General features: G+C 37.1%; 1 protein-coding gene across 8 annotated transcripts in view; it reads left to right on the forward strand.

Moving 5' to 3' along the window:
• Positions 1-20,807, forward strand: part of LOC114500110 (olfactory receptor 4A5-like) — a 133,826-nt gene that overhangs the window by 96,104 nt on the left and 16,915 nt on the right. For 2 of the 8 annotated variants that reach the window (XM_036029417.1, XM_036029415.1), the window contains exons 2-3: positions 12,131-12,243; positions 14,926-15,975. In XM_036029417.1, coding sequence (XP_035885310.1) covers positions 14,976-15,923 — 948 coding nt within the window. In that variant the 5' untranslated portion in view covers positions 12,131-12,243; positions 14,926-14,975 and the 3' untranslated portion in view covers positions 15,924-15,975. Of the gene's footprint in view, positions 1-9,748; positions 9,810-10,041; positions 10,093-12,130; positions 12,244-14,925; positions 15,976-20,807 lie in introns of those variants that run through there. The other 6 variants (XM_028516702.2, XM_036029421.1, XM_036029418.1 and 3 more) reach the window with 5 other exon arrangements.

Below are 20,807 nucleotides of genomic sequence, written 5' to 3' on the forward strand. Positions count from 1 at the left end.
GGGAAGCTCCTTATTTGGCCTCCCATGTTAATTGAGAGCCTTGCTGGGTAAAATAGTCTTGGTTTCAGGCCTCTGGTTTTCATAACTTGGAATATTTCTTGCCATTCTCTTTGGGCTTGGAGTGTTTCCATTGAGAAGTCAGCTGCCAGCCTTATCTGGGCTCCCTCATATGTGACTTCCTGTTTCTCCCTTGCTGCCTTTAAGATACTCTCTTTGTGTTGGAATTTTGCCATTTTATATATGTTGTGTCTTGTGGTGGGCCTGTTGGGGTTCCTCTTGATTGGAACTCTATGTGTTTCCTGGATTTGTGTGACTTTTTCTCTCATCAGATTAGGGAAGTTTTCCATCATTACTTTTTCAAATAGGTTTTTTTATGCCTTGCTCTTATTCTTCTTCTAGTATCTGTGTTATATGGCTATTATTCCATTTCATGTTGCCCTGAAGTTTCCTTACCACTTCTTCATTCTTTCTGAGTCTCTTTATCTTTTCTTGGTCTATCTGGGTGTTTTGTTGTTGTTGTTGTTGTCTTCCAGGTCACTGATTTGATCCTCTGTTTCATGCAGCCTGCTTGCAAGTCCTTCTAATGTGTTTTTTATTTGTGACATGTTATGGTTTGTTTCTTCCTGGTTTTTGCTTATAATTTGTATTTCATTTTTCATGCTGATATAGTTCTCACTCAGTGCCTTATAGTTGTCTGTGAGTCATTTGAACATATTTATAACCATTATTTTTAATTCTATATCTGATAGTTTGGTTACCTCCCTTTTGTTTAGCTCTTTTAGTTGGGAGTGTTTTTGTCTCCCCATTTTAGGTGACTTTTTTTTTCTGCGCTTTTTATGTTTCATTTTGCTAGCTGTCTTTGTATGATGGACTTGTAGGATGTAGGTAGGAATTTGATGCGGTTCAATGGTGTGGTCTCTTTGATCTCCTTTTCTGGATGCTCTAGGTTTGCCCTTTCTTCTCTTTGTGTGGGCTTTTTTGTTGTACTTTGGTTTTTGCCTTTTGGTGTTTTTTTTGTTGGTAGTTTCTCTCCACCAGCAGGTATACTGATGTTCACAGCTCCCACATATTCTTGTATGTGATCAGTGGCAGGGAGTAGGCAATATAGATTAAGACAGAAGGAGTGTATTTTATGTGGTTTAAAGTACCAGCAAGTAGAGAAGACATAGAAGATTCTTTGGATATGTATAGCATGAGCTGTGATATTTCACCCAACTAGCCACTTTTTACAAAAGGTGAAAAAAAGATAGGACTCTTGTTTGAGGGTAGTATGATTGTGAACTGAATTCAGAAAACAGAGCAGGTTTAGATGATGTGATATATTGAGAGTAAAGGATAGAAAGTAGTCATAGTGTGAGAGAGAGAGTAGGGAGTCGAGTTAACTACAGTAATAATAATGCTCAGGATTGAAGTGAAGTGGGCTAAGATCAGGGAGAGTTGCTGTGTAGTATGTACCATTGTATGGAACAACAATTATGTACAATGATACTAGAACAACAAAATTGACAAGAAATATATAATTTTGGTAATCTAAATAGAATGCACCCAATCAGGAGTTGTGTTCTATTGTAATACGGGTGAAGTAAAACAAGGAAAATTATAGAGATAGTTAGGGAGACAATAAGAAGAGAATAAGGAAAAACAGTTAAACAATGCAATTAAACAGACAGAAAATAAGGAAACTAAACGTAGGGAAGAGAAATAAAAAATACTAATAAAGAAAAGTGGTAAAAATAACCAAAAGATAATTATAATGCACATAAAAAATAAAATGCCAGCTCCATGGGATAGTGAAGTGATATTTGTCTCAGTTTCAGTTTTGTGTGTTAGCCTTGCCCTCCCCCTTTCAATATGTCTCTGGATCCTCCATAAGACCACGTCTTATTGTCTGATGTGTGGGAAGAAAAAAGAAAGGAAAAAAAGAGAAGATTCAAAAAGAAGAAAAAAGGAATAAGCCTTCTGATGACTTTAAACATGTTCTGTGAGTTCTGCTGGGGTTCTTAGATGACACAGGAAATGGGGTGTTGGGCTTTGCTTGTCTTCCTTTCAGTGGTTTTGAGTGGATGGGACCAGGTCAGGTTTGCAATATTTAGAGTTTTCTGGCCTCTGCTGACCCAGGTCCTCTGTGAGCTGCAGGCTCAAATCAGCCCCTCAGTCTTTAGGTGCACAACGTAAGTCAGTCTTGGGCATGGAGCTGGAGACATGCTGGGTGCCTGTTTCCACCCAGCTTTGCTGTCATTCTTTGGGTTCCAGGAGCTGAAATCTCCCTTGCTGTGACCCAGCCACTGCTGAGAGTTCCTTACAAAGTAGCTGTTAACAATCACCCAGCTTTCTACATAGCCCTGCTTTCCAGCCAGTGTGAAGACTATCTGAGTCAGGGTCCCACATGGCCCCACACTTTGCTTCTCCAGGTGTAGCCCACGACCCCAATTTCTCTGGTGCTTGGGTACAGTCTCAGAGTGTATATTGCTTCTGTGTGTCTGCCACTTCATCACTATTCCCCCCAGCGCCTTCCAGCATCCAGGTCCCTCTTGGAGCCAGGCTGCCCTCCCTGCTGTGGTAGGGGAGGGAGTTGGTGCTCTAACTTTCCTTCCAGTATCCGTGGCAGGTGCCAGGCCAGAGGCCACAGCAACCTTGGTTCAGGCCAGATTCCAGGAATTTACTATCACAGAGTAATCTCCTCACCATCTGTTTTTCAATGTGCTCTGCAATTTTTTGCCTCCAAACTTTATATAAGCTGGGATTCCACTGGCTGTTTCCTGTGTTCCTCTGAAGATTGGCCAGGTACTAGAAGTGTTCCAGCTGGGCACAGGGAGAACTGGGCTTTGCTCCCACCTACCTCAATGCCATCTTCTCCCAAGAGTATCAGTAAATGTTATGGAAGTTTATGATTTCAGTAGTATACTAGCTGCTCTATCTAATTAAATAGTTCTGTTCTTAGGGTCTGATAATTCACAGACTTCACAAATTGAGGCTTAAATGTGATAGCTTCTCTATAGAGTTGACACCCAGAGAGAGCTCTGCACACAGGTGGGGCTGTTTTAAGTTTACCTGGATCCATACAATACAGATGGTGTCAGAGACACATTCTGTTGTTAGACACTGGCAATAAGCTTTGTTATTGTTGCTGAAGCTGCACCCTTACTTGTTTTTTCTTGAACACTGAATGAAATGCCTACTGAGTGATATGTATTGTCTATGGACTATTGGGCTCAGAGTCCCCATTCACTGTCCCTCCACCCCTGAGGCAGAGGTAAGAAGTAAATCTTTTTTTAATGTGGTTGTATCTGGAGGTGGTGTCTTTGGGAAGTGACTTGGTCATGAATGTGGAGTACTTATGAGTAAGATCCATGTCCTTATCACAGAGACTCCAAAGATCTCTCTTGTTCTTCATACCAGGTGAAGACCCAGGGAAGATGGCTGTGTGTGAACTAGGAAGCAGTTTGTCCCCAGACACTGCAGCTGCCAGCACCTTGACTTGGTCTTCTCAGTTTCTAGAAGTGTGAGAAGTAACTGTTTGTTGTCTACCCCCAGTCTATGGTATTCTGTTATGGCAGCTCAAAACGATGAAGATAGGCATTTACTTAAATTTCAACTTGTATAGTTACTTCATGTGATAAGATAAAATCTTGGTTAATTGTCTGCATTGAATGGTCTTGGTGAAGTCAGGGAAAGCTACCTCACTGTCTTTGTGCTCTCTGTTCTTTGCACAATAGTGGGGTCATAGAATCCACTGTATTAACTTTGTCACATTTATTCTTGAATTCTCAATCAATTGGAATGAGAATTTTACTCATGAGTTTTGATGAACTCTTTCTAGATTAAATATATGTGCATATTTGCTGCAAATTTTCGTTCTTCCTTGATATTTGCTACAAATATTTCCCTTATGTTATTTATGTTATAATTATGGGTGTTCTTACAGAAATATGTTATATTTTTATATTCTTTCAGTTTTTGATTTCTCCTATCACATCACTCTTGGAAAGTTCCATTTTCTTATTGAAAGGTTTTATCAATTATAACAGGTTATTTTTTTAAAATGGGTTTCAAAAATTTTTTAACCCATATAGAATTTATTTTATGAGGAAATACCTTAGTTTATTTTTCAAAGAGGTAAAATAATTTATTTTATGATTCATTCCCTTAATAATTAAAAATTTTCCATTTAGTATGATGAATTTTATACACCTAAAAGGTTCAATGTTAGGGGTGTTTTCTGGTTCTCCTCATCCTCCTTCTGTTGGTTCAGGGAAAACCTGAGTGAATGATTCTTTTTGAGTTGAGTGAGGTCACTTTCAAGTTTCCAGATGATTGCTGGGCATTTAAGGAGTGTCCAAGATGACTTTGTTCATATGAATGTTGCCTAGCAGGGGTGGCTGGGATATTAGGCTGTTCTGGGTCCTTCTTTTTTTTTTTTCATGGAGGTAAAGGGTATATAGAGAAAGTCTCTTCACTGACATTGTCAGACTTCTTAAATGGCATCTCAGGGCTCCCAGAGGGAGGCAGCAGAAGCTGTCAGGCCAGTTAAGATCTCATCCCAGCCTACATCAAGTGGAAGTCCAGGGTCTATAGTGCTAAATGCAGACTGCATGGCACATCATAAGAAACAAGCAACCAAAGGAAAAGGCACCCCACAGAATGGGAGAAAACATTTGCAAATCACATATTTCACAAAAGGTTAATATCCAAATTAGATGAGGAACTTCTATAACTCAATATCAAAAATCTCCCAAATAACCTGGTTAGAAATAAAGGACCTGAATATCCATTAAAATACATTATTGTTATTGTATTAGTTGGATGAATTTTATATATTTTGCCTTCCTCTGCCCAGTCCACTCACCTCCCCCTGGTGCCACAGTCATTCCCTACTGTGTTGTACATGTCCATGGGGCATTCATACATGTTCCTTACTAGTACCTTCCCCTTCTTTCCACCCTTATCCCCCTCCCACCTGTCCTCTGGTCACTTTTAGTCTGTTCCATGTTTCCATGCCTCTGGTTCTATTTTGGTTGCTAGTGTATTTTTTTCATTGTGTTCTTCTTATAGGTGAGATCATATGGTAGTTTTCTTTCACTGCCTTGCTTATATCACTTAGCATAATATTCTCCAGTTCCATCCAGGCTGTCAGGAAGGGTAGGAGTTCCTTCTATTCTTCTGGGTCAAAACAGAACAACAATAAGAAAAGGCAGTTCTGTTTTTAGGTTTTAAGGATATTCCATACTGTTTTCCGCAGTGGCTATACCAGTCTGCATTCCCACCAACAGTGGACTTGGGTTCCCTTTTCTCCAAAGCCTCCCCAGCACTTGTTTGTTGATTTATTAATGATGGCCATTCTGACAGGTGTGAGGTGGTATCTCACTGTGGTTTTAATTTGCACCTCTGATGGCCAGTGATATTGAGCATCTTTTTGTATTTCTATATTCACAGCAGTGCTATTTATGAGGGTGTGCAAAGTGACTTTGTAGAACAGCATGTGGGATGAGAGACTGTATTTGTTTTGTGGAAATACAGTTGTTCACATCTGCAAATCAGAATGCTCTCAGTTTTATTCTGATTGAGTTGACTGTATAGATCATTTTGAAGTGAATAACATCCTAACAATTTTGAATTTTCTAATTCCTGAACATGATATATCCATTTATTTAGGTGTTCAAAAACTTAATTCTTAGAAGATTTGTAGTTTTTAGACAGGGATCTTCCTTATCTTTTCCTAAGTATTTATATTTTCAGATGCTATTGTAAAAGGTGCTTAAATTTTTTTTAGTTTCCAATTGTTGTTGATTCTAATGTATAGAAGTGTAATTGAATAACTTTTTAGACCTTGAATTTTACAAACTTGCTAAATTCACTTACCATTTCTAGTCATCTCTGAAGGTTCCTTAGTGTTTCCTATAACATAATCATGTCTACAGAAAAGGATGGTTCATTTCTTAGGAGATAGAGGAGTACTTAGCTTATTGATTTCTTTGAGTTATTTCAGCAGGTTGTGTTTTCCTTGTAGTTTATTCATTTCATCTAAGTTATCAGATTCACTGACTTAACATTTTTCAAAATTATAATGCTTATTTGTTTAATTTTATTTCTATTTGTTAATTTTATTTTTTAACAGCAGATAATCAAGGTGTTATTTGTGGTTTTTTTGTTTGTTAATTTGTTTTTAATTGTTGTTCAAGTATAGTTTTTAGTCTTTTGTTAATTTTGTGTTTGGCTTCACATGGAAGATTTTATTTTTAATCCATTATCCACAGTAGTTTATAAGTGCCCTTCATGCTTTCCTGAAATAATGGTGGAAATAGTTCCAGTCTCCTTTACACAGAATGGGTTGATTTTGAGGATCCTAATTTTATTTTATTTTTTCACATTTTCTTTTCTTTTTTTAAAATCAAGATTATAGGCATAGCTTTGCACAATAGATTATATAAGTTTCAAGTGTATATTTCTATGATACTTGTTCTGTTTATTGCTCTGTGTGCTCACTATCCAAAGTCAAATCTTCTTATTTTTAAAAAATTTATTTAAATATGAGGGAAGGGAGGGAAAAAGAGAGAGAGAGAGACAGAAACATCAATGTGCGGTTGCTAGGGGCCATGCCTGCAATCTAGGCATGTGCCCTGACTGGGAATTGAATCTGCGATGCCTGGTTTGCAGCTCACACTCAATCCCCTGAGGTATGCCAGCCAGGGTAAATCTTCTTATTTTAAATATAGATTTTATTTATTTATTTTTAGAGAGAAGTGAAAGCTGAAAGAAAGAGAGGGAGGGCAACACTGACCAGTTGCCTCCCATACCTCCCAGCCAGGGACCTTGTCCACAACCCAGGCATGTCCTCTCACTGAGAATAGAATTGGTGAACTTTCATTTTGTGGGATTGTTGGCCAACCCACTGAGACACTACAATCAGGGTTAAATTCCAGTCCTTTGTTGCCATGTTTTTGGCCCCGTTTACCTCGTATGAGTGATCTGTATGATGTTCATCTGCTTTTATTTCTGATATTAATAATTTGGTTCTTTTCTCTTTTCTCTATAGGTAACAACTTTTGGCTGTCTCACTTTTCTTTGTGTCTATTTTATTGATTTTTAAAAATCTTTTCTTTATTATGTTCTCCCATAACACATTTCTGTATAAACTGTTTCCATTTCACTACAGAGCTTTTATTATGCCTCTTCATGCTCTTGGGTATGAACTTCTGACATCACCTATGACATAAAGAGCACTTTTGATGCTATTAAAATGTGTCTCTATGGAAATCCAATGACCTCCAGTAGTTTTCTTTCTAATGAGCTGCATGTGATCCCTGCATCAGGGAATTACTGAGTCTCCAATTGAAGTTTTCAAAATAAGATGTTGGGATTAGGCTTCTGCCAAAGTCTCTAGGCTTCAAATATTCATATAGTAGACCCTTCTGAAAACATCTGAGCACTAGCATTATGGGGTTCCAATGGCATTGCATGAATAATTTCCCATTTGAATCTCCTGGAGTCAGGCTTCTTTCTTTCTTGTTATATACCAGGATGTGATAGAGATAGTAATGGATTAGGTAGGATTTGTAGAATTCTCTAATGTTCATGGACCATGTTATTCCCATATATTTGCCAGATTGGTGTAGGCTTAGTATTTTGGCTAGATTGAACCATCATAGTTGACTAATAATGTTTACCATAGCTCCCACATCCTCCCAAGCTTCTTCCTTTAAGAAACTCTTATGATGTTATCAATGTAATGGCTTTACTTATTTAGTGTATGTTCATACCTAAATTTCCTTTCTGAACACGACAATAGATATGGCTCATAGAGAATTACTATGGATTATTGCATATTTTGAGGCAACATCTGTATCAGTTAATGTTTGCAGTGTATTGTTTATTGCAGCACATAAATTCAGCTTCTGGGCTATTGTAATCATGGTCATATCCAGCTAACATCTGTCACTTAGATAAAGGGAAAGCATTAGTAGTTCTTTGCATTCAGCTGGAAGGAATGTGGAGAATTGAACCCATGCATGTATTTTTTCACCAGTTCTGACTCCTAATTTAGTCCAGAGTAATCTTATCATATCAGAAAGTTCTTCTAAATCAAAAACAACTTCTCCATGTGTTGCCACTTAACCTGAAGAGAAGAACAGTGCTTAGATGTACCCTTTAAATCTTAGAAGTAACGTGTATAACATTTGGGGTTGGTAGATTTCATCCATTTCTTTGTCAATCTGGAAAGCACCAACTTTTGGTGGGCTTAGCACATAATTAAAATCTTCAGCTAGTGCAGACTGGTATTTAGTGCCTCCTTATCTAAGGCCCTTATGACAATATATGTGGATGTGGAGATGCTCAGTGAAGCCATAGTAAACCATTCTAGGGAAATTACAGTGGAAGCCATCACAGACTTGATGTAGAGGCAGGCTCTTGTTGGAAAGTAATTCCTTTCTTGTAGAAAGTTACCCATTTGATAGTAGGTTAAAAATAAAGAACAGAATTAATGGACTAGAAGTTATTATGATTCAGCTGAAATGGATTCAGGCCTTCAGAACTACACAACTGTGATTACTTGTCCATACAATAGTTGAAATATCAACATCAATAAATCCCCCAAGCCCACACTTGTCTGCCTCTGAGCTTGGAACCTCTAACACCTAGTAGGGGCATCCAAATTTTTGGCATCTCTGGGCCACACTTGAAGAATAGGAATTGTCTTGAGGCATACATTAAATACATGAACACGAATGGAAACTTATGAGCAAAAAAAGAAAGGTTTTAAGTAAATTTATGTTTTTGTGCTGGACTGCATTCATAGCCATCCTGGGCCACATGTGGCCAGTGGGTGGCAGGTTGGACATCCCTGGCAGTAAGGACCTCCTTTTCTAAGGATATGGCTGATAAACTGACTCAAGACTGGTTCTTCCTTCATTTGGGCTTAAATAATGTTTGCCTTACCTAAAGATATTCTACAATGAAACACATAAATTCTGGTTACCTTTATTTTATTTTTTTCTTTTCAAAGTACACGGTTTTCATATATTTGTCTGTGCATTATCTTTCTTGGCAAGACCCAATTATTTTTCTCTAAGGATTGTTCTAGGAGAGAAAACTGTCATTACTTCATGTGAATTTGTTGCAAATATTCTGGTAAGCTAATCCATAATAACCTTCCATTCCCTTTTCTTCAAAACATAAATGATATAAAAATCCAGAGAGGCTGGATCTGCCCATAAATGTGGAAAAATTATTTTTCTAATAGAAATACCAGAGAGATTTCTGGAAACTCAACTTTCTGCCTAAGCTGAAGTCTATCTACAACTGTGTCTGATTCTGTAGATATTTCCTTGTTATATTTTTCTTGGCATAGATATCTCTCATTGCTTATAGAAACTTGTGTAAGGTCCTAATTTTTCTGAGATGAAGTTGGGGAGGGGAAGAGACATACTTTTAATTAGGGAAAAGGTGTCTTTAGGGATATGCTATTTGAGTGACTGAAAGGCTGAAGAATTCTACTATCTGGGATAATGCCCAGTCATTGGCTATTTGAGGAAGATAAATCCCAGCATTGTCTTGTTAGCTGCTGAGTTTAATGGTTAGGGACATAAATGCTATCCTAAGTCCTCAGAGGAAAGTACTTTTTAGTTACCATACCACAATCGACTGAGGAGAAGTACATTCAAGTAACTATTTTCAGTGTTTTAAAGTATCTGTGGCTTTTGTGTTGGCAAATAATGGATTTGGCCACGTATATTTCCACAATTTTGGCCAGTTTTTACATAGCTATGAGAACACAGGACCTTTGATTTTCTTTGAAGAAATTTTTCCAGCAGGTGCGAGTGTTCAAGAATTTTAGAAGTAAACATTAATGTTTTATTTTAGTGTCTTTATATCCTAGATATCTGTGTTGGATACTGCAACCATTGCCTGAGAGGCTGAGGGGATGGGGATACTGTGTGGACACACGGGAAGTGTGGCCACATGAAGCTATTTCTACATCTACTGATCACTATACATTACTCCATGTTCCATGGCCACCAATAGATAAATGGGGTATGCCCAGGCACTGGCAGTGAAAGAAGCACTGATTTTTAAAGACTAAGGGAAAGACCTGAGGTGAGTTCTTAGAACAACTGAAATTTATACAATATATTTAAATGTTGCTAAAATCTTTTTTTAAAGATTTTATTTATTTATAGAGAGGGAAGGGGGGAGAGAGAGAGAGGGAGAGAGAGAGAGAGAGAGAGAGAGAGAGAGGGAGAGAGAGAGAAACATCCATGTGCGGTTGCTGGGGGTTCTGGCCTGCAACCCAGGAATGTACTCTGGCTGGGAATCGAACCTGGGACACTTTGATTCCCAGCCCATGCTGAATCCACTGAGCTATGCCAGCCAGGGCTAAATGTCGCTAATATCTTAAATGTACATGTTTTCATTGGAAGAAATCTGAATTAAGAAAATTAAGCTAGAAAATTAAGGAAATGAACCAGAATATACAGAATGTGTTTGGTTTCTAGCATTAGAGCCTGACAGGTGTTTTTTTTTTCTTAAATAACAAAAAGAAACATGGAATGCATTAGAAATAAACTAATGGGTTCATAGTTTTGGTTCATAAGCTATTCTATTTTACATGGAAAATTAACATTTCTAATTATTCAAATCACAGAATTTATGAAACATCTGTATGTTGCATTGTGTGTTTACCAGCCAAAGTCATATCTTTTTCTGTCACCATATATATGACCCCCCTATACTTTATTACCCCCCCCCCCTTCCTTCTGGGGTAATCACCATTCTGTTGTCTGTGCCTATGAGATTTTGTTTGTTTTTCGTTCTTGTTAACATGTTGCTTTCAGTTTTCTTTCCCACATATGAGTGAAATGATATGGTCCTTGACTTTTTCTGTCTGACTTATCTCACTTAGTAGAATCTCATGGTCCATCCACATTTCTGCAATGGCAGGGTTTCATCTTTTCTCATGGTGGAGTAGTATTGTGTGTATACACCGCACCTCTTTTATCCAGCCACTTACTGAGGGACACTTTGGTTGTTTTCATGTCTTGGTCACCATAAATAAGAGTACAATGAACATAGGGGTGCATATATCTTATGTCATTCTCTAAACTTAATTTAAAAATAATGAGAGAATGTGAAATTGTAACATAGAAAGTGTGTTAAAATAGGGGAAAATAACATCCTGTTCTATTCTAGAAGCTTGTTGTGAGATTTTGGATTTTTTATTTTGAAATTTTTAAATTATACTTTACCTTCAATATTATTCTGTGCTAGTTGCAGGGCTACAGCATAGTGGCCACACAGTCATATATTCCACAGTGTGTTTCCCTCGATACTTCAAGTACCCACCATGCCCATACATAGTTATTATAATATTACTAACCACAGTTGCCATGTGGAATTACAATTCTGACATGGATGCTTGATACATGTGAATGTTTTCAAAATGGAAATTTATAGACAAAGACAACAGTATAGCAGTAACCTGAGGGAATGCGGGTGTTAGTAATGAAGGCTAGAGGGGGCCAAATCTATGGCAAAGGAAGATTATTTGAATTTGAGTGGTGGACACACAGTGCAATACACAGATCATGTATCATAGAAATGTGCACTTGAATCCTATATGAGCTTACTAACTAATGTCATCCCAATAAATTTAATGAAAAATTAGCACAGCGACCCATATTGGTACATATCGAAAAATATCTGTGTTATTGGAAGTGCCTTGTTTATTATCACTTATGGAATCATAAAACTGTAATTTTAAAGTACTTTAGAGGATATTTTTGTTACTATGGAATCTTAGTTAATCTTTTTAAAAAGCCATACTCTTAAGAAAGCATGTTAAATAATGTTTTTTTTAAAATAGAAAAGTATTAACTTAGCGGTTTAAGTTAAAGTCCAATAATATCATCTGTGAGTTTTTACATTATTGGATCTTTGATGACTTAAACAAGAGAGAATAGATTATATACCCAGTTTTTATATCTAAATAATTAACTCGCTAGTAGGAGATTTAATCTTGAGAAATCTAACATTGCTGAATAATAAGAGTAGGGCACTAGGTAGTCCTGCATAAAATAAGGAATGAGAGAAAGAGAATTGGATATAGACTACCTTCTATCCTCATGCTCTTCAGTAGGTGTGCCTTTATCAGCCTACAGCTTCAACAATGGTAGAGCTTTTGAATAAACTGGAAGCAGCAATGTGAATGAGGCATGTAGAATGGTCCTCACAGCTGGCTTCTAAAGAAGGGTAAAACTTTCAGTACATTCTCCCTCTGTCGCCCTCCAGATCTATGGGAATGGAATCAGCTTGTGTATCTTTGAACTTCAGTGATTTTGTAATTTTCTTCTGCAACAAAGAAGCAAAAAATTTAGGTCTGTACCTATGGTGGTGCAATTCTCTGTTCTTTAATTTTGTCCTTCACCATCAGATGTAGGGGAATTGAGGAATCAATTTTCAAAAATAATTTTCTTTGCTTTTTTTATTACTCTGTGCCTTGTGTTTCTTTCTTTTTCTTTTTTTTCTTTTTATTTTTTTAAATTATATTTTAATCATTGTTCAAATACAGTTTTCTCCTTTTTAATCCCAATCCATTCCCCCCTCCCACCCTCCCCACTTCCTTCATATTACCTCCCTCCCCTTAGTTTATGACCATGTGCCCTTTAAGTTTGTTCCTGTGAGCCCTTCCCACTGACCCCTTAAATTCCCTCTTCTCTCCCTTCCGGTCACCGTGAGCCTGTCCTCTATTTCAGTGTCTTTGGTTATATTTTGCTTGCTTCTTTGTTTTGTTATTTAGGTTCCTGTTAAAGGTGAGATCATATTGTATTTGTCTTTCACTGCCTGGCTTGTTTCGCTAAGCATAATGTTCTTATGGCATTGTAAGATGCCTCCCAAGGAAACCCTGGAAGTCTTAGGGGATCAGGCTTCTAACAGTTCCTCAAGAAACAAAATTTTTTTGAATAAGTGTTTTTAAAAGAATATTGATCTCACCTAACTATCAGATTAATATTATTACTTGTGGATATTTATTTATTAAATATAATTTCTCCTTCCTCATTTGATCCTTTTTTCCTTTCATTTTATGCTATCAAATTGTTCCTATGATGTATGCATCCCAATTTTTTCCCTGATATTCTGCTTGGTTTTAGTCAAATACATTCCATCACAGGTGACTACTACTACTCATGTGTAATTAAATATATAATTCCTGAGATGTACAATCTTATCCTATGCCTAAATAGGGGTTCATAAATTATAATATATTTTTATCCTTGGCCTATGTCTATAATTCTTACCACATTGACAAAGACCCAGATGATTCTTTGTGATACAATGTTGACAGTGAAGCATTCAAGAACATTAACGATAGCTATCATTTATTGATCCTTTACTGGGTGCCAGGAAGTATTCTAGGTTTGTATTCTATTTACTTGTAATGAAACAACAACACAAGAGGCAGGCTCTATTGGTGTCCCCATTCTGAAAAGGATGAAACTGAGGCACAGAAAGGTTTATTAAATTGCTGAAGGTCACATAGTAGAAAGTGGTGAAGTCTGGATTTCAACACAGGCAATGCATATCCAGAGTCCATGTGATTCATCACTGTTCTACACTCACCCATGAAAGGGTGTTTTGGGTATTAAATAAGTATACAGTGAATAGAATAACTTGTAATCAGTATTTGGTCTCTATAATGATAAAATCCCATTTACCACTGGGTAGCATTTTTTAAGGAATAGTTATAGGATTTGACATTTCCATTTTATTATAAAAGGATGAAACAGTCAGTAAAATAGAATGTAAAATAGGGTTGCACAAAGAGTGCCATAGAAGGTAAGACTGGACAAGATTTCTGAGATTGTCTAGTTTCAACCCTTTATTTTCCAAAGAGCAAGCTGAGGCAGAGATGCAATTACACACAGTAATGACTCAATCCCATGCCTTCTTACACTGACATTGGGCTTTTTCCTTGAGTATGCTGATTTTTGGAACCAGGGCACCTTAGCTCCATTTCTGAGCACTCTCATTACCTTGGAAGAATTATAAATATCACCATGTCTCATTGTCTTCTACCTCTCCTTTCAGGGCTTGTGTTCTTTCTCAATACCTGGTCACCCTAGGTGTTTTGAAATAAATAATACCGAGTGGTAATGTAAGAGTTCATGACAGTCATGAGTCAGTGAAATTCAAAAATATTTCATGCAAATCTAAATAGTGTCTCTGTGTTAAGGGTTGTAGGATAGACAAAGATTACATGGAGAGAATCACAACTTCTTAAAAAGTGATGGAAAAAACGGAAAAATTGCTGACACAGAGTCCAATTGATTAATTGCTTTAGGGTACAACGTGCTAATAATGTCATTGTTTGATGTATTCCAGTCTGTGGAAATTTAATGAGAGATCTATGAAGACTGAACTTTCTTTGAGACTTAAAAGACTGAATAACTCATAGCAAGTTATCACAGTATTAAGTGAGCTATTTCAAAAGAGACGTGATTTTTGGTGCTTCATCAATTATAACATAAAGGCCCTACCCACAAATACTACCAACTCAGAGGATTGACTTCATGCCAATTTTTGGGGGGATTTTTTTTTTGCCACCAGCAGAGACTAAGTCATTGCTGACTTGTATGCCCAGGACTGACCATTTAAATAATGCTCTATGAAATACACAACTGGCCGTGGGGCCTTTGGTACTTTTCTCTGTTGACAATCCACTAAGATTTAGTGGGAGAACCTCTGACTTGTAGCCTAAACAAAATCATCTTAGGAGAAACAGGATTGTGAAGGGAAGGTACAATACAATATTAAGAAGAAGAACACATAGACCAAACATTTATTGTGTGTAAACCCCTGTAGAAGATACAATAATGAATATGTACTCCAAGATATCATGGATGTGTTCCGAGTGTGTTCATCATTTCATTACAGGTCCCTTCTCCTGACCTCTCATTCAGGAAACAGGCTTTAGAGAAGACAAAATGGGACATAGTCACAATGTGACAGAATTTGTCCTCCTGGGCCTCACTCAGGATCCTGGGGGCCAAAAAGCATTATTTGTCATATTTTTACTCACTTACATTGTGACAATGGTGGGCAACCTGCTCATTGTGGTGACTGTTCTTGCCAGTCCCTCCCTGGACTCCCCCATGTACTTCTTCCTTATCTATCTGTCACTCATGGATGCAGCCTATTCCACTGCCATTTCACCCAAATTGATCATAGACTTACTTTGTGGTCAAAAGACAATTTCCTTCTCAGCTTGCATGGGACAGCTGTTTCTGGAACACCTCTTTGGAGGTTCTGAGGTGTTCCTTCTGGTGGCCATGGCCTATGATCGCTATGTGGCCATCTGTAAGCCCCTGTACTATATAACCATCATGAATAGACAGGTTTGCATGCTGCTGTTGGTGGTGTCCTGGGCTGGAGGTTTTGTGCATTCTGTGGTCCAACTTCTCTTTGTGTACAACCTCCCTTTTTGTGGTCCCAATGTCATTGACCACTTTGGCTGTGACATGTACCCACTATTAGAACTTGCCTGCACTGACACCTACATCTTAGGCCTCAGTGTGGTTGCCAATGGTGGAACAATCTGTGTGGTCATCTTTATTTGTCTACTAATATCCTATGGAGTCATCCTAAGTTCCCTTAAAACTCACAGTTGGGAAGGCAGGCGCAAAGCCGTGTCTACCTGTGGTTCTCACATCACAGTGGTTGTTCTCTTTTTTGTTCCCTGCATTTTTATGTATGTGAGACCTGTTTCTAACTTCCCTGTTGATAAATTCATAAGCGTGGCTTATACTGTTATCACTCCCATGTTGAATCCTCTAATATACACTTTGAGAAATGCAGAAATGACAAATGCTATGAAAAAACTCTGGTGGAAGAAGTTAGCTATGGACAGAATGAGAATGTGTCATTCATATTGAGTGCACTTGTTAGTAATTCTGAAGCAACAAACAGGCAGTGCATTCTAAGAATGTATGGGTTAGTCAGCTCAATGAGTTCTGTTGGGATGCATTTCTTTACTCATATACTTGTATCAAAAAGTAGAAGAAATTATCCTTTGATGTTAGAATCAGTGTAATACAGAAATTGTGAAGGATGAATAAAAAGGCACATGTATTTTTCTTATTATTAGGAAAAATAAACTAATTTCACCTTGTAACATTTTTTATTGTTCAGTTACTGTTGTCCTGATATTTTGCCCATTGTCCTCCCCTGCCCTATACCATCAATTCCCATCTCGGCAGTCAATGCCTTCCATATTGTCCATGTCCATGGGTCTCTTATTCTTGTTTCTTGGACTGCCTCTTCTGCTTTTCCCCTCCGACCCCCATCTTCCTCATCTGTGGTCACTGTTAATTTGTTCTCCATGGTTTATATTAAAATGGGTCTTTAGCAGAGTATTTTTTCCCTTGAAAAGTGAAAACAAGCTACCTTAGAAAATTTGCTTTTACCCCAAATAATGAGAAATCGACTTGCTAATGTTTAGAACAAATTTCTAAGGTTAAAGCAGTGGTTTTATTTATTTTTATTGTAGTTCAAGTACAGTTGTCTCCATTTTCATCCCACCATACTTTCCTGCCCCTCTGATGTCCAACTCCCACCCTTGAACTTACCTCCTTTGGCTTTGTCCATGTGTCCTTCATACATGTTCCTTGATGGCCCTTTGTCTATTTTCCCCAGCATCCTTCTCCCCTCTCCCATCTGATTACTGTCAATTTGTACTTTATTTCAAAATTGTAATGTTTATTGTTGTATTCATACAACAGATTTTTGCAGGTGACAAACATTTTGTGTTCAATGTTACTTGTGTTTCTCATTTGATTCCTGTGCATTTGAAGTTCAGGATGTTTAGATGGGAGATGATACCATGTTTGTTTACATGCACAATCATGGAACAGTTTTGTTAGATGGGATGTTGGATATATTCACAGGTTGGGATGACCCTGGATGGAATGGCTGACAATGATAACAGATTCTAGCTCTTGATGAGAGTGTAGAATACAATACTAATTCAAACTGAATACATAGTTTTATGCTTGTCCTTACCAGTTATTATGCGTATTTTTGCCATTTTTCAAAGAGTAGATGAAGCTTATTTTGTCTTCATGACACTGAAGATTGGGTGAAAATATGTATTATTTTGCCGAGCACTGTGTTCCCTAAAAGTTGCATTCAACTTCAATACTTTAAATTATAGACTTAATAATGGTTTGCTTTTATAGAAACAAAATTTTGGTTTTCAATCTTGTCTTAAAATTTTTTTTCAGCATGTAGCCCTCCAGAACATCACAAAGTAGAAAGAAGATGGAATTGCTGTCACTTTATTGTAGGAACATCATCTATGTTTTGTAAGTGTTTTTTCCTAGGTAGAAAAAAGTAGAACTTTTGTTACTTAAAAATTTTATTATGTATTTTTTCATGCATACCAATAATTTATGTAAGTTATACCCAGAATACAATCAATATTGAAATTACCTGTGTATGCCATTCTGCTCCTTTTTCCAGAGATAATTCCAATGTTGAATTTTTAATTAATCCTAGTTAAAAATAGGTTAACTGCATATGTATGAATCCTTAAATTACAGTTTACAGTTTCATATTCTTTACATTTATTAAAATTATGCTACATAATACAAAGTTTTCTGAATCTTTTACTCAAAATGTTGACTTCCCAAGATTTAATCATGATGTTGCTCGTGTCTGTAGTCCCACCAGTTCCCTGCTGTGTATTATTCCATGTCTAAATATACCACATGCTATCAACCCATGTAGCCAATGTTCTCCTCTGTGCTGTTATGGACATCCTGAAGAAATTACTTTGTGTTAAGTTGGCTGTTTACATGCTCACTTTTATGGATGGTTACACTTTTCTCCTAAAGATGTATTATCAGTTACACTGCTGCTTGTGTGTATATGTGTGCGTTTGTGTGTGTATGTGTATAAAGAATTTAAATCTACTTTACAAAGGGCTCTCTTTTCTGATGAAACCAAGTTTTCAACACGTTGTTCAGAAGTGCAACCTCCTTTTCTAATCTGATATGTCATGTTTACAATAAAGTCCAAATACCTGTGTACCTATTTCTAGACTCCTTTCTTTTGATTGGTTTATTATGCCTAAGACAGTACTACATTATTTTGGGTCATGTAAGTAGCTTTTGATATCTGTTAAGAAGCATATTACACAATAGTCTCATTAAAAACAATGGTTTCTGTTTCCAACAACTGTGTTCCACATAATTATTAGAATAATTTCAAAGGTCTTAGAAACGTACCAGGATTTTTACAGACAGTATATTAAATGTCTAATTAACTTGGAAAGGAATTGATATCTTGATTGCATTGAATCATTCTTTCTAGGAACATGAAAAATCTTAGTATTTATTTACTTATTTAGCATTCAATTACCTTTTGGAATTTGCGGAGAAGTAGTGATATCAATGACTTTTCTTTACAATATCTTTCTAATATTTTATATCATATTTCTCATTTTATAATACTTAGCAGAGGATAAAATGATACAATAACTGTGGTTAGAGGAAACCTGGACTTATTTGTAGCTTTAATGGGGATGCCTATGGTTATTTCTCTATAAAAATGTGTTCATTAAAAATTAACATCTCAAGTGTCCTCCAAGAAAGAGAGATCACTCTTCAAAGGAACAACTGGAAACTATTTACAAAGAGTTTACAAGATTAAAGACCAGATGGGAGAGGGGATGGGATTATAAGGGAAAAGGGTGAAGGCTTAGCAGAAAGAATTATAAAGAACACAGGCACAATAACAAGGGGGGTGTAAACAGGGGAGAGAGGTGAGGAGTGCTGGCGTAGTGGGGTGTGGTGAGGGGAAATGGGAGAAAACTGTACTTGAACAACAATAAACAATGTTTAAAAAAAGAACTTTAAAAAATGGTGATGTACCTGGGATTAGCAACAGTGGGACATCATTACTACCCCAGTTATGAAGTGGAAAAAGGAGTAGATTTTTTTCAAACTGGGGGAATAACTGTAACAATAAAATGGAGGCTCATTTGTTAGGAGTTGTGCCTTGAGTAGAGAGACAGCCATTTCCAAGCTGGCCATGAAGGAAAGTAGCAGATGAATTAATATCTTGATGTCTCTTCGCTGTCTGATTTCCTGTTATTTCCTTCTATTGGCTGAGCTTAAGCAACAGCTAAAGGTTGAGTTAGCTTGGCTGATGACCATTTTGGTGGTCAGTTTCTCAGGGCCCAGAATGAGGTGGAAAATATTAGAGTTGGATCTACAGGAGCAAATGTAGCACATCCATGACCCCAAACCTTGTTCACTGCCACTATTCAGTTATTACTTTGGATGGAAAGTAAAACTCTGTCCCCAACACAGGAAACACAAAAAGTCCTTTGAACTTCCATGTCATCAATGGATTTCAGCTCAGAGATACTCCAAGTGAAACCTAATTGAAATATGAAGCACCAATTGTGTTCATATGACGTAGCAGAGGCAGGAAAGGTAAAGAGATAAAGAAATGGTTACATAAAATAAAACATCCACTTCAGCCTAAGCTTCCACAGATTGTCATGTGATGAAAGTTAACAACCATAAGTTCTCAATCACCAACTTTGTATTCCTTCCACTTTCTGCCAATTTCTTGGCTAGTCAGAGAATGTTATCCAGTTGGGCGATTCAAACCAGTCTTACCATAGCAGTCAATAATGGTTATGTTTTGTTGTTTTCCCCATTTCTAACTGCTGTCTCCTGGGCACAGCAGTAGAAGGAGACATTGTATTTCATGCCTTCATTTGTGTATGGCAACCCAAATTTCTGTTATTAGTTAGAATCAAGCACTCAACTTAGTACAGGGATCTTCCTGTTTCATCAGCCTGGGGAGCCCAATATAACAATAGATATTTTCCTTTGAAAACCTAATGGAACAATGACTGTGTTCATTGGTACAAATATTCTTCTGTGGGCACCAGGGCTTTCAAACATAGCAAGCTCAAACTTCCAAGTAACTGAATCAAAAATACCTTAGGCAGGTCATCATGTGTAATAGGTGTAAGAATGATGAAGGCCATTCTGAGCTCCACATTTGATTCAGTAACTTTTGTCTGTTCTGACTATAGGAGAGATGGCCTGATAAAAGTATAGGCATGGCTGAAGTATATACCATGTCATTCAGGAGAAGAAACCAACATTGTTTTGTGCTGTCTTTTGCCTCAAGTGGCACTGTCATAAGAGACTTCACCATCACAGTTAGTAATTTTGTCATGTTTCACAATAATTTGATCCTTCTCAGTAATGGGGAAACTTGTAAGATCAGTGGCATAGACTGTAGTTATTTTAAAATATTGAAAGAACTAAAGAAAATCATGTCTAAAAAGCTGAAGGGAAAAACTATAAAACAATGTCTCAACAGCAGGTGATTTATATAAATAAAAAGATGAAAATCATGAAAAAGAACACAATAAATTGTAGGTAATAATTGAAACAAGGAATCCACTAAAGTGGCTCAACAGTAGATCTGAGCAAGCAGAAGGAAGTCAGTGAAGTTGAGGATAGGTCACTGAGATGATCTTGTTAGGGGAACTGGTATATAGAGCTGTTCTGAGCCCCCTTTGTTGAACATTAATTTACAATAGAGACTTGGATTTATTTCTAGGCTCTTTATTCTGTTTCATTAAGCTATGTGTCTGTTCTTATGCCAGTATCAGCCTGTTTCAATTACAGTGGCTTTGTCATGAGGTTTAATATCAGGATTGTGATTCCTCCCACTTTACTCTTCTTTCATAAATGGCTGAAGCTGTTTGGGGTGTTTTATAGTTCCACAGA

The sequence above is a fragment of the Phyllostomus discolor genome, chromosome 6, assembly GCF_004126475.2.
Source record: "Phyllostomus discolor isolate MPI-MPIP mPhyDis1 chromosome 6, mPhyDis1.pri.v3, whole genome shotgun sequence".
Classification (NCBI taxonomy): Eukaryota; Metazoa; Chordata; class Mammalia; order Chiroptera; family Phyllostomidae; genus Phyllostomus; species Phyllostomus discolor.